The 14,397-nt window shown below is 39.0% G+C and overlaps 2 protein-coding genes across 3 annotated transcripts; one reads left to right on the forward strand and one right to left on the reverse strand.

Moving 5' to 3' along the window:
- The first annotated feature begins 769 nt into the window (after positions 1–769).
- Positions 770–3,829, forward strand: LOC112294358 (proteasome subunit alpha type-5). The gene is made up of 9 exons (XM_024544682.3): positions 770–868; positions 1,159–1,240; positions 1,606–1,686; positions 1,994–2,107; positions 2,452–2,553; positions 2,691–2,749; positions 2,858–2,960; positions 3,193–3,258; positions 3,467–3,829. The coding sequence occupies exons 1-9, from the start codon at positions 855–857 to the stop codon at positions 3,557–3,559; spliced, it is 714 nt and encodes a 237-aa protein (XP_024400450.1). The 5' UTR covers positions 770–854; the 3' UTR covers positions 3,560–3,829.
- A 1,343-nt stretch (positions 3,830–5,172) lies between these two features.
- On the reverse strand, positions 5,173–8,111 carry LOC112294359 (uncharacterized). Of its 2 annotated transcripts, none has more exons than XM_024544683.3 (3): positions 7,749–8,111; positions 6,314–6,697; positions 5,173–6,177 (listed from the first exon to the last, which is right to left on the reverse strand). In XM_024544683.3, the coding sequence occupies exons 2-3, from the start codon at positions 6,526–6,528 to the stop codon at positions 5,880–5,882; spliced, it is 513 nt and encodes a 170-aa protein (XP_024400451.1). In that variant the 5' UTR covers positions 6,529–6,697; positions 7,749–8,111; the 3' UTR covers positions 5,173–5,879. The 2 variants fall into 2 exon arrangements, with proteins under 2 accessions (XP_024400451.1, XP_024400452.1); XM_024544684.3 differs by lacking the exon at positions 7,749–8,111 and adding an exon at positions 7,221–7,522.
- Between the last annotated feature and the right edge of the window lie 6,286 nt (positions 8,112–14,397).

Consider the following 14,397-nt stretch of genomic DNA (forward strand, 5'->3'; position numbering starts at 1 on the left):
TTGTAGTCTTATATCTAATCCTCCAAAAGTTTTAATTTAAATAAATTAGCTTCTTGACCAATAAATAGGTTTATTCATTAAAAAAATACTTCCATCTAAATATATATAGAATTTCTTAAAAGATAATTTAATAATTTAATATTTATTCAATATTACATAATAAAATAAATACATCAAAAAGTATACTCAATAATATTATTTTAAATCTCCTATTGTTGTGTATTGGTAGTAATTGTTGTGTTATTAATTGTTACAAATGTCTTATAACTTATTGTATACAAACATTAAATAATACTTATGAAATAACCATTCTACTATAATATTATTATTATTAATTTTTTTAATACTACAGTGCTAAAATAATTAATCGTTTTATTAAAATCTTTTACTTTCATACAACATATGTTACAAAGCAATTAAGTACATTATTATTTAAATTGCCATTAGATTTGATGGTTCATTTACTGTTATTCTATTCCAATTTTCCACTGCTATTCTAAAACGAGTATCCAACAATCATATCCATTCTGAATGGAAACCCAAAGTCCAACAAATGACAATAAACATCCAAATAATGGAGCATGAGAACGCACTAAAAGACGTGGCTTAAGGTGTTCAATCCTTCGATACCCGAGCGTGGGCGTCACTTCAAGGCCCTCCTCGGGACCGAGTCCTCCACCTTGAATGCCGGACCTATACCGGGTATCTAGTAATGGGCTTGTGTCTAGAGACTAGAGAGCTGCAAGCGCCTAGGGTTCACCTTGAACACACGCACAGAGTGCGGGCTCTGATATTTCACTGTTTTGCTCAACTGTGCCGATCTGCGTCTTCCTCGCATCGCCGAATCCGTCACCATGTTTCTTACCAGGTGCCGCAGCCAGCTTCCTCTCCTCTTCCTGTTTTTTTGCATCCAAAAATCGCACTCTTACATGCTGGGTTGGGTACATGTTGGGGGGCCCAGGGAGTAGTGGTGAGGGTGGCAGTCTTGATTGCCAATTCGGTTCCTGCGATTAGGTTTTCGTCTTTTGCTAGCAAGGATGTGTATGGCGCGGTTTTTGGAGTAAATTGTGAAGGATATGCGGGATGCATTTCTGCCATCTGTCGCATGCATGAAGTATGGGTTGATTGATTGTTCTTGTACTTTGTGGTTTTTTGTAGGAGTGAGTATGACAGAGGTGTCAATACGTTCTCGCCGGAGGGGCGTCTTTTCCAAGTGGAGTATGCTATTGAAGCTATCAAGGTACGAGAATTATCTGTGTTTAAATGTGCCGATCGAACTTGGACGCGCTCAAGCACTGCAGGCTTAACATGGGCATTACACGCGGAGACTGGCGGAATTGGCATATGGGCTCGTTGGCTGAGTCCAGATCAACGTGTATAATACTTGGAGATTTTTATTTTTCTTTTTTATTTTTCTTTTTTATTTTTATTTTTTTGGTAAGTTTAAGCTGGTGTTTTCTTGATTATTGTTCAATACTTGTAGTCTTTTTATCTGTATGGTATGATTCCTATTGTGCTTCTCCATGAAGTTGAACCAGTAGCATAGTTTGACCTTCCGTGAGTTTCTACCGTTTATTGGTTATTTATTGGCAAGCATGTATACAGCTTGGTTCAACGGCAGTAGGATTGAAGACCAAGGAGGGTGTTGTCTTGGCTGTTGAGAAACGAATTACCTCAGTTTTACTGGTAGGTTTTAGAATTAAGCTTCTCACTCAATCTTTGTGGGTCAGGGTTTTGAATTGCTTTTCCAATGTTGGTTGTAGAGTAGATTCTGCAGCTATTTCATGTGAATGATACATATATTGCCCACCCTTCAGTACTAATTAGGTTTGTGGACGAGTTTGAATTATTACTCTACGTTGTGTGGTTCTTTAGTGGATGCGTTCTGCCTTGATCTTGTGTTCTTTCATCTTATTGATGCGGTTAGAATTAGTCAACTCTTTTTGTCACCAACTCATAGATCGAGACATATTTTACAATTCATGGCTTGCAGGAACCCACCAGTGTCGAGAAGATCATGGAAATCGATGAGCATATTGGGTGTGCGATGAGCGGACTAACTGCGGATGCTCGCACGCTTGTTGAGCATGGGCGTGTGGAAACGCAGGTGATGTTTTGTTTTATTTTTGGTTTTGGTATGCTTTCTTCTGTTGGGATTAAACTGTGAATTCTAGAAATTTACTGCAACATGCTCTGTGTGCAATATTTTTTTTCCGAATAGCAAAGGTATCATGGTTAAGCAATCCGATACCCGAGATGTAGCTGAATAATTCGGATTAGTTTTTGAGGTGATCGGGGAGCTCACATATATCTCATGTTTTACCTGCCAAACCTTGAACAATGTACAGTGTTGCAACCACTTTTATTAAATAATATCGTATTTTAAATTTTTTCTGTGGCAAGTCTCATTGACATTAGGTTTACCATGACCCTGCGTGTTTGGTGCTGCAGAATCACAGATTCTCCTACAATGAGCCAATGAGTGTAGAATCTACTACACAAGCTCTGTGCGATCTGGCTTTGCGCTTTGGAGAAGGCGATGAAGAATCAATGGTATCTGAACAAATTATTGAAACCTGGAATGAGTTCTACCATATATTTCTTTCTTAGGAATGATATTTGTACATGTGTCGTGGCTTGTGTTGAAGATTTATTAGTATCCTAAGGCTTTTGTTGTGTTCACTGTGTAGTCACGTCCTTTCGGAGTCTCACTGCTTATTGCTGGTCATGATGAAAGTGGACCATGCTTGTAAGTGACTCTCTTTCTCCTTTTGTGGTGTTTCTTGATCCTACTGCAATATGCTTGGATAGTTGCGCCGTCTTGGACGAAGTATGTGAACTTGCGGTTGCGATTCAGGTATCACACAGACCCATCTGGAACATTTTGGCAATGTGATGCTAAGGCAATCGGTTCAGGATCAGAAGGTGCCGACACTTCCCTCCAGGAGCACTTCAACAAGGTACGTCACTGTTCTACAGTGCAATTCTTGAAATTGAGTTTTGTAATTCATCTCTACCAGTATTTGGAATAACATTTGCAAGATTCTAGTTGTATGGCACAGTTAGGTTTCACACAATTAACTAACTTGGATGATCGTGCATATGAACTTGGGAGGCTTCGCTGTCTGTTGTAACTTTCAACTGAAATTCCAGTTTTTAAGGGGTTTCTCTCTGGATGTATTTTAAACGCAGAATATGACGCTGGAGGAAGCTGAGACTTTGGCACTGTCTACCTTAAAGCAAGTCATGGAAGAAAAGGTGATAGCAGATAACCAAATTAGATCCTTGAGCACATGTTGTTCACCTTGTTTACATTTTTCCGGCTGGTTACTTGACATGGTTCAACTAGGTAGTTTTGTCGCAATTCTTTCGTGATTTTTATGATGATTGCGGGACATCCACACTGTTTGTCGCACCTGAGCACATCTTGATGTCTGAGCGGAACCATGGTCACGTCTCGTGGCAGGTAACATCTTCTAATGTGGACATTGCTAAGGTGGCTCCCAAGTATCATTTGTACTCACCCGAAGAAGTTGAGGCTGTTATACAGCGATTGTAATCATCTGGGTAGATCAAAACTCGAAGTTTCAGAACTTGAGGATGCGGTTCTTCGGCAGCACGTACATTTCATAAGCTCTTATTGCAGACTCTTCAATCCTAAGATTATCTTTCACTTAGATTCAAGCTTCTACGTTCGTGGAACTGTTCAGAGTGCAGAGCTCTGTTACAGGTGGCCATGGCTCGGACTCCAGTAATTGGTTAAAGTTGGGTATTCATTTTGAGTATATGTACTAATTCAAATTGGGTAACTGGAGTCCATTTTTGAGAAGACCGTTTCCAGTGTTCTTTCTACTTGCGTGCGTCTTGGATTGTTAGTTCTCGTGGGCATGTCCCACCTCATTGTTTAACCTTACTATGGTGCTGGTTCTGGTCGTGGAAACGTAGAATGACAGAGGATTTGGTGCCCTTCCCATCCTCGTCAATGATTCACCACTTCAATTTGATTTCGCTACAGAATTTGTTAATGTTTTGTGCATGTCACTTCCTGATTTCAAATGTACGCGACTTCCTGCCCATAATTATACATTGCGTTCTTAGGTGTTGTTCTGTAGGCTAATGTAAACTTCATGTTTGCCAATTCTGAAAGTGATGCACAAGTTTGAAATAGCAGAGCTTTTGCTATTATGAATCAAAAGTTCTGAGAGAATAATACACTTGTCCCATATTAAGTATATGCATGCCTTTGTGATACAAATCATAAATTCAGGTTGCGTTTCTCTAGACACTGTTGCTACAAAACTGCTGTCATTTTCAGAGCCGATGTATGAAATTAACTACATTGTTTCCTATTTCAAAAAAAAAAACATCTAATTTTTGCAAGTGGAACCAATAAAAACTCGTGTATCACTTCCAATTCCTGCACAATTAATGCATGATAGTAACAAAGGTAGACTTTGTCATCAGTCACAAGTTCCTAACCAGTCACCACAAGCTTTCAGTACACACCATGTGAAAGACCTCAGAATAACTTAACTTCCATCACAAGAAATGGCATTCAAGTCCACCAGTTGCATGTGACAATGAAGCATCAGCCCTGGAAACAATCCCACTATGGCATTGGACTCGTTGGGGGGTGGACTAAGTCCATCATGGACAGCTGTTGGCAGCTCCGATAGTAATCTATTCAGCAACAAAATAGTCATCACTTTGATAAAGACAACTGCTGTGGTCCTCTCTGATATTTACGCGGCATCAACATTTCATTCAGGGAGAAAATCATCTCCACCAGATGACCCGTGTGAACATCGAACTATGAATCCAGTTATTGCATGAAGCTCACGAACAGTCGATCAGATCCACAATTAGAAACAGAAGGGCACATGAGCATGGTACAACCCCACCGCCTTGTCAGGAAGTAGATTTCTGGGTCAGTGTGTCTGAGTGTCTCAGGTTTTGTCTTCGGCTTGCTCACGTGAAACCTTACAACTTTAGAGGACCATTAAGACCGAAAGAGTTCCATCCTGTTTATAGATGCAATTCGAGGCATATCTCATATAGAAGTTTGTGTGTGCGCGATCTAAGAAACGAAATATTCCCAAAATAAAACTTAGGAACAAGGACAAAGCACGCAACATTAGGTTACATCACCTCCCGAATGACCAACACAGAGAATAATTAATAAGCGAATATGTTTATTTGGGGAAAACAGTCTGGTATTCAGAGTGGAATACAACAGTTCCAAGCGGGAAAATCAAGTTACATGATATTACAGGATTTCTGTACAGACTAAAAGCCGTGGAAAATTTTGAGCTAAAATCCTCTCAAGGCTGTGACATACCTGTCAAGCCTCGATCTAAACTGCAAAAACCACAGAGTTGGCGACGCGCCTTGCACACTAGCTAAAGGTGACTGGTGCTACGCATCTTGCACTAAATGCCTCACTGCCGCATCGTGAAGTGGTCCTGATTGTTTGAAATCTACTCTTCTTGTGTACAGCGTACGAAATGCAACACTCAACGTAGATCACTCACAAGCCGATAGACCATGGCTCTACCGGAAGAAACTATGCCTACAATGGAAGGTCAAACAGACCTTTAAGAGCCAATGTAAAAAATAAAAAGTAAAAACCGAGCGAAGAGGGAGGTTTGGGGAAACCAATGCAAGGATCAGGTCATTATAAAACTAGCTCTGCTGCACCGTCATCCTTATTGGGTTGGTCCACCTGCTAGCCACAGGAGTCCATCCGCAGTATTGTTGAAATGTCAACAGATAATCCTCAAAAAAAAATTGACTCGCAAAATACAAACTGGAATTTTTACTCTGAACTTTGTACATCCGATTCACCCACATTCGATCACACAGAAGGGCCCGGGATGATATTATGCAAGGGCAGACACTTGAGATCCGAATGAGCCAAATCCTTCGATTCGCACAGTTGGTTTGGCACTGTGAGAAGAGGGTCCACATGAGTTCATCTGAAGTGAGAGGTTGGAAGTCGTCCTCTGATGCAGAAATGCCGCATCGTGGATTAAAGGGTTGCCTGCTCGACTCGGAGGAGAGCCACAAAAACTTGGGGGAGAAGAGCTGAAGTTAGAAACGCCCCTGTATCCCCCTTTGTTGAGAAATATGTCGAGCAACTCGAAGCAAACCACACCTTCCGACCGAGCTGAAGATTTACTGCATAAGTAGATAGTACCTAGAGTTATGCACAGGTTGGGTGCCTCCGGAAAATGAACGAACCGGAAAACGAACGAAGATAAGCTGAATAACCCGCTAAATAAACACCTTTGAAGAGACTGTAAGAAGTTAATACCTTCGGTGTCGATGAGAAGGCTTCACAAACTCGTTGACAGGGCAATTTACAGTGGTGGGACGTCGAGGTCTGGGGCAAATAACCTCGTCTTCACCTCCTTCGACTCGCAAACCTGTGCGGGATCTTCTCTTCTCGTTCATGTCCGTCCTATTGTCCATGGGGCTCCACACCCTCTGGACGTGTTGCACGCTACTCATGTTCCTCGTGAAATCCATGTTGTACAAGGCCTTAGAAGAAAAAAGATGTTTCCTGCTTTCTACCAGCTCCAAGCAGATATGTTCAAAGGACTTCTGCGGCAGGCTACCAATCCGGTGCTGGTGACCAAATTTTAGACTCAAAACGTTCACTCAGTCAAGGATACTATACAAGCGAGATGTAGCGGACCTGCACGTAAAAGAGGGAAAAGTCGGTAAGTATTAAGATGACACATCCTTCTCGGAAGAGGAGACGTTCAGGCTACAATCAAATTGGAAGAGGATAGTCCAAGTCCGTGAAATATTAAAGCCAAGGGGTTGACAGACTCTCTGCCGTTTGGTTACGACTTGACAAAGATTAACACGCACTTCACTGGCGCCTCAGACGGACAATTTCACATCCACAGGCTCCAAAAAGCCTTTAGCGTTGAAGCTCTAACATACCACTACCTCCAAAATAACTACAAAGAGGCAGGTTACAAGCATGAAGCAACTACGGAAGAAACTCAGGATCCTGAATTCAAAAGATCACATAACCACCTAGTTAAAGAGATAGAGCACGAAGAGATGGAGAAGCTATGAGTATGACATAAAACGCCGTAGCCAGAGACTACAAAAGATAACGGGCGCCAGAGGTGGTCAAGATTATATCTTTATCTGACTACTTCCATGACGTTCAAAATCCATCAGCAGAAGGGAGCACTCCCGAGTACCAGAATGAACCTTCTTTATATTGTACAACTGTCACTCATTTCCTCCAGCTAATGCTCAAACTTGATCGTTCACCATAGCCTCCTTATCATTTCTCACGAAGCGCAAAAATTTCTAAAACGACAGAACTATAGCGCCTCACTTCATACGAATCAAGTCAATCTCGCTCACTCAAATTGATGAGCCAGATCCATAGTCCGGGAAACAGAGAAATTGCGACGAGTAAGAACAAAATCCTATCAATAAGCTCAGGCCATCTCCACAAAACACTCAACAGGCGTCCCAAGAACATTTTGAAAGCCGCCAAACTCGTCTGAACAATACTTTTCGTCTCCCTCGTAAGAAAAAGCAAGCAGTCCTGCAGGCGAACTCCTCCACATACCCAACTCCAACTCCTAATTCCCTCTCCAGCTTTAACATGTGAGAGAGAAAGAGAGAGAGAGAAAATAAATAAATAAATAAATAAATAAGTAAACCCCGCATCTCCAAGAACCCAACTCTCGTGATTCAATATCCAACCAGGAGCATACCTTTCCGCAACAAATCACACGTCGCAGCCCCAAACCCGCTGTCCTCTTCGCACAAGGGTGATATCGTCCCCAACATGACCCAAAACTGCACAAAACTGCCTACGCTTACAAACGGACGTCCCCACGCCTGAATCCGAATCTCGTGTCCAGGCTTCAAACTTGCGCGCTTCGAGCACGCGCACACACACACATACACACTCACACTTCCGCCTCGACCTTTGCCCTTCCGCTTCTACTTCTTCTGCTTCTTCCTCTTCCTCTACTTCCTACTTACAAACACAACAGCGTCAGCCTCGCTTCCTCTGCTTGTGCTGCTGCTTCTGCTCGCTGTAGGTGCCCATGAGATTCTGACTGCACGCGGACAGGTTTAGCTACACTCGTAATTGATAGCCCCAGCGGGCTAAGTAGCTGTGGCGCAATCCTACTTTTCCTCGATTCGTTCCCACCATCACCCGCAAAAAAGCCCTTTTAGCGTTACCCACCTGCCTGACGAGCTTCCACAGCACATCACACAGAGAGTATCGCTACCAGTGCCCGCGGCCCACGCTGCTCGCCGTATCCGACTCCCTCACCGCGAAGCAACGCGGCCGCCGAAAGTGCCTGTGTTTGTTTGTGTGAGTGATTATGTGTGTATGTGTGTTCCTCTTTTTTTTAACCTTCTTGCCCCTTTTGTTTCGGGCAGCCATACGCCTCCCAGCATAGCGTTCTGGATAGGAGGAAATATGTGGCCGCGGGCAGGGGCAGGGTGGAAGAGTTGGTCCCCGAGTGGGATAGCGTCCCCAACGTTCTCTATTGTTCCCCTCGGCGTTCCCCAACTGATGCGCAATGCCTTTTCTGGATTAATAATTGGACCCAGTGCACCTCCACTTTTGCGTATATTTATACGTAACATCCGATGATTATATTTGACGTATTCTCGATATTCCATTCCTACGCCACTCCGAGTCCAGTTGCGGCGCTCCCTTACTGCCCCTTTCTCACCTTAACCCACTTCTGTAATCCTTGACTTAGTGGGAATTTTTCCAAGTGACAGGATTTTAATGAGTTTCCTGGAGTTACTAAAGTTCCCAATGGAATTGCCAACTCGGGTGACATTAGGTCAAGTAGGTGACCCATTTCCAATAACTTAAGCATTTTAGCATATCTGCCATAAGTTTATGAAAAAAAATATTTACATATATATATATATATATATATTCCAATGTAGGGAAATAGAAATCATGAAGATTCCATGCGTTTCCACACAATTATGCCCAAAACCAAAATTAATATTATTTTTTTAGTTGAAGATTCTCTTTGACCCAAATTCAACACAAAGGCCAACCCAATTTCAACTAGTGGTTGGTTACAAAATTGAGAATGCTTGATTTCATGACAAAATTTATGAGCTGGCATAAAATTCTTAATTTGTTATCCAATGGTGCCATGGAGTTGAGGAAAAATGTGAATTAAGTAATGTGAAACCATAAGATGTCAAAACTGATCAGTATTATCATGTCAAATTGATCAAAAATATTTCGCCTTGTAGGTCTGAAATGGGGGCGTGGTCGAGAATGGGTTGGCTACCTTAGAGGAGAGGGCACTTCCTTCACTTTGTGCCACTCTCTACATCTATGTGTCAGTGCCTAAAGCACATCCAATTAAAATATATACATATGTATAAAATAACAGGGTCTTGATGGAACACACTTTGGAAGTGGGGTTCAGTTTTGTTGGGGGGGGGGGACACAGGTGAGAAGGGATGCCAAAGCCAGTATTCTGTGCAATGAGAGCACACAACTAACATGACTAGTTCACATGAATAAATGAATAAATAAAACTTGTGTAATTTCACTTCTAAAGTGCCCTTGCCATTGAAAGAGAGGACTAACTTAGACCCAGAAATCTCTCTCTCTCTCTCTCTCTCTCTTTTCTATCCTTGAGTAATATTCAAACTTCATGGACAATACTGCTGTAGTATTGCTTTTGCCGATTTGGGCAGCAAGAGCTGAGCCAGCAAGCACCCATGTGCCGGGAACTACAAATTTGGAGGGGAAATGGCTAAAAGAACTTGTGGGGAAGCTTCAGTGCGGTCCCAGAGGATAAAGCCTTTGAAACCAAAGGGCCCATTCTTCATCATGTCAACACTGAAAGTCAGTGCAAAAATTTGTTACAGCTGAAAAGCTGTGTTTATTCAATGCAAAAAACATAATTAAATATAAAGTTACTTTTGAGCAAGTTGTGTGTTTTGTAGCTTGTTCCAGGCAAAACAGTCACCCCCCCCCCTGGAACTGTAACCACAGAATGCACAAAAAAGGGATGAAAGTGAGATTCCTCTGTGTAACATGTAAGTCTACTTCACTGGGCACATTTATATATAATTTGTTTCCAGAGGGGGTCATAAAGGAGAAATATCTCTGCATCTGTTCCACTTGACCTCACTACTTGGTGCTAAATCTTTGCATGGTACACCAAATCCAACTTTTATAATATATTTGTTTTTCTAGCAGAGAGATTTATTTCCCATCTCTTGTAGCCAATAATTAACCAATGTTTCAGTTATCTCTTTTAATGCAACAGGAAGAAAAAAAATCATTTTTTTTTGATGAATTGTGTGCCAATTCCATGTGTGCATCCACTTCTGCTTTGGAGAATATATTAAGTGTGTGAATGGGTGCTGGTTGGTGATGGGTTTAGAAAAAATGGGATGGGTGGGCATTGTTGGACTCCCCACTTAAGTTATTAACCCAACAGCAAATAAAAATACATGCGTTGGCAACAAGCAAAGGGGGTTGGACAAAGAATGATTAATGTGTGAATAGAGAGATGCATGCATGGTTGCACTGCATCCACACCCAAGTTGACATCACTTAATTTATATATATACATATTTCAAAACTTTTTTTTTCTTTTTTTTTGTTGCTTAGATTGTGACTTTGGAAAGGGTCGTGGAGAAAGACCACACAGTCAGATCATGGAATGGAAGAAGACCAAATCATAAGGAAAACAAAAAGTGTCTGAAGATGACCATTGGAAACATCACCATTCCTTGTCGTGGATGAAGTGAGAGAGTTAGAGCAGTTCTGTGCATCACAATGAATGAATGAATGAACAAGCATAAATTACCTTTAGAAAACTGCAGATACTGAGGTTCATTCTCTGAAGATCTTCAATAACAATAATGAGCAAGAGCTTGGGATTCAGATCCAGATTTGCATTCAGTGTGGCCAAAAATGGATGGGAGATGTCCATCTGACTGCAAAGAATACACCATGTGGGTTCAGATGATGGTAAGTGAGTATTTATTTATATGTGGTGTAAAAGACTGGAGGTGGAGGAAAAACAAATTAAAAACTGTTAGGTCACATGCATACATACCCACCCAACAGCTATTTTTACTGAAATAATGGAGCTGGGTTGGCAGGGGACAGCCTGAACTGGGGAAAAAATACAGTGGTAGCCATGATGTGAACAGTAGGAATCCAACATGAATAACAAACTTATTTGGATAAGTCACATGTATGGCCTGAAAAGTTACTATTCATGACCACTTTGACAGTAAGAAATACAACAATAATATGCCTTGGGTAAGGAAAATATAAATCAACATAATGCATCAGTGTATGAATATTTTTTATTTAAAAAAAAAAATTGTTCCATGAGAAAAAAATTACGTTATTTGTCATTATTTATAGTTGTTATTTGGGTTGTGGTTTTGGATGGGTTTAATGTGTGACAATGATTTGTGTTTAAATGGATTTTTTCTATTTGTAAAAGTGGAGTGTGTTTGGAGGTGAAGAAGTAGGTTTGATGAGAAATATCTAAGTTTGAATATGTTATGTGATGTGCTCTGGTGTATGTTTTCAAGGTTGTTTAGCTAAGATTCAAATTAATAACTGTGAAAGTATAGAATCAGAATCTTCTTTAGTCTAAATAGTTGTTATTTAAGAATTAAACAATACTTTGTCAGTCAGTGTAGCTACAAATAATAAAACAATTATGCAGTGAAGGGATGGGTATTCCAACAGTACTTCATTTACACAATCAAATGAGTAAACATTAAACTTGAAATATGTAGTGTGTGAGTGTGGATTCTCAATTATATCCTTTGACAGTATCAAAGCATTCATACTTTTTGTGAATAAGAAAATGGGGATTAAGGTATCACCATGTAGAAAAATTGGATAGATGATGTTATTATTTTTTATAATTATGTTTGAATGTAGATGGATAGAGATTGGTTTAAAGGCATGAAATGTTTTATAGTAAATGTTTAACAGGATGTCTTTGACATTCCAAGCAACAAAGTGCAGTTACTTAATCTGTTCCATTTACATTCATGCTTTCCAATCAAATCAAGACATAATTTTGTAACCAAATACAATCTGCATCAACAGTTTATTGTGTTGTATTCTATATATGCAAATGACAAGCATGGTGACAAAATAATTCCAATTCAAATTTTGATTTTGAACTCCAAACCAGGTTTGCAAATTGATGTCACATTTTATTGTTATTATTCCTATAAATTCATATGGAAAATAATGAATTACCCCCCCCCCCGCCCATTGGGAAATGTGTTTTATTAATACTGCTGAACGCTGAAATGTAGGTTGTGGGGACGTGGCTTTAATGTGCCGAGGTAAAGTTTTTGGAGGTATTTTCTTTCGTGTTTTAACTCACCCCTTTTGATTGGCCGAGCCACGTTTCACTCATCCAGTGGCAAAGTTTCTGACTCCTGTAGGCTGTAAGGCTTTGGATGATGATGATCTGAGTGATTTATTTATTTATTTATTTATTTTTGTTTTTGTTTTTTATCTTGCTGTTGCGGCACCTCTCATGTTGTTGCCTCCACTGTGAGTTAATCTGTGTGTGTGTGTTGTCTCCAGCTGGGTGGCTTTATATGTGCTTATGATCTCATGTTTCCCATCTCTGCCAGCCATGCTCTCTCTTTTTTTGTTTTGTTTCTGTGTGTCTTGCATGAGGTCATTCATTATTGCAGATACCCTTCTATTTAATGTTTGGCTTTTATGTATACATACAAAACGTAGTTGTACGTTCTGTAAAATACATGTAGTATAGTATAGTATAGTATAGTACAAGAGGGGGGGGTAATTGGATCTCAGCTCTTCTTCTTTCTTTTTCCAAGGTTATGCACTTTCATGGGTTTTGTAGGATTAGGGTTATGGGGGTCCTACCCACTTACTACAATGGAGACCCTGTTGCAGATATATCAATCTTGCTCTCCCTGTGTATGTGTGTGTGTGAATGTATACATACATGTGGATTGTGTATGATGCCTATTCTGTATATTTTCTGTTTGCTAATGGTCAGACTATATATATAATGTAATAGAACTATAATGTATGCACTGTATCTAATCAAACTAATACATTATTTGAAGAAAATGCTCATATTGATTGTAATAAAAAAATATATATATCCATTTTTCTTTATTGATTGTAAACATGTAAAATCTTATTTGGGAGGGCTTTGTGTACAACAAGATTGGATGTGTGCAAATAACCAGTATATATTTTATAATAGGTGTTTAAAAAAATGGGGTTTTATTTTTTTTATTTTTTGAATACATGGATTTAGATGACCATATAACTTTAATTGGATCTATATGTTACTCAATGTCATGCCATTCAAAACAACTTGTTATTTAATTTACAATTTTAAAAAAATAAAACATCAAAACTCTGATTGTTGATTACATGCATTAGAATATTATATGAAAAGAAATGGTCTCATTTGGGAGTTTCAAACATGGCACTTTTGCAAAACCAAATAACTGGGATTTTTCTAGCATCACTCAAATATCAAATCCAAAATATCACCATTTAAAATTTATTATCACCCAATAGTACCCCATGAATCAAATTTTATTACCTCCTAGTTTGGAGTCAAAGAGGGAAGAGAGCTAAGGCAAGCAACATGGTTTTTGATATTTGACCCACCTCTCTTGTGATATTTTGATTTCAAAATATCACAAGATACTTTGAGCAAATATCACCCAAAGAGGCCATGTTTGAAACCCCCTATTTAAGGGGTTCTATGCTTAGGATCCATTTTGAAATATCATGGTGTGAATAATGGTCTTTGGAGATAACAAAAGGTAAAAATGTAAAATTAAATCACATCTTTTATTTGTATTTGTCATTGTGATTCTACATGTAAAACATATATACTTTACATTAAACAAATTAATGTCTATCCTTGAAATTTCTTGGCTGACTACAGTCTATCAAATATAGAGTGACTATCACCTACATTAATTTATTTATTAACTCAATTCTAATTAATACATGATTTTTTGAATTATTAGAAGTATTTTAATTTATATTTTTTTGGAATATTTTCCAACCTTTATGTAAACTATTTTTTAATATTCATTTTGATTTTTTTTGAAATATTTGACAAATGTATAGATTTTTTAATAAAAAAATAGTTAAATTAATAAATAATGTTTTATTTTAGTTTAAATTTAAACATTCGCAAGTTTAAAATTCACAAAGATCTATGATGATATTATGATTTTAAAGTCTATCTATAGTAAAAATGTCTATTAAATTTATAGTGATGTACGTGTATATATATATATATATATATTTATGTAAATATAAATACAATGTACAACATATAATATTCAAATTTTCTTATTTCA

The sequence above is a fragment of the Physcomitrium patens genome, chromosome 17 (assembly GCF_059467195.1).
Source record: "Physcomitrium patens ecotype Gransden chromosome 17, ASM5946719v1, whole genome shotgun sequence".
Lineage (NCBI taxonomy): Eukaryota > Viridiplantae > Streptophyta > Bryopsida > Funariales > Funariaceae > Physcomitrium > Physcomitrium patens.

What these genes read in the sequence shown, in the direction of transcription:
- LOC112294358 (XM_024544682.3), top strand. An exon ending in GAATTACCTCAGTTTTACTG is followed by an intron (nt 1,687 to 1,993) that starts GTAGGTTTTAGA and finishes CATGGCTTGCAG; the next exon opens with GAACCCACCAGTGTCGAGAA. An exon ending in GATGAAAGTGGACCATGCTT is followed by an intron (nt 2,750 to 2,857) that starts GTAAGTGACTCT and finishes GTTGCGATTCAG; the next exon opens with GTATCACACAGACCCATCTG.
- LOC112294359 (XM_024544683.3), bottom strand. Translation starts at nt 6,528, where the DNA reads ATGGATTTCACGAGGAACATGAGTAGCGTGCAACACGTCCAGAGGGTG. An exon ending in CCTTCTCATCGACACCGAAG is followed by an intron (nt 6,178 to 6,313) that starts GTATTAACTTCT and finishes CTACTTATGCAG; the next exon opens with TAAATCTTCAGCTCGGTCGG.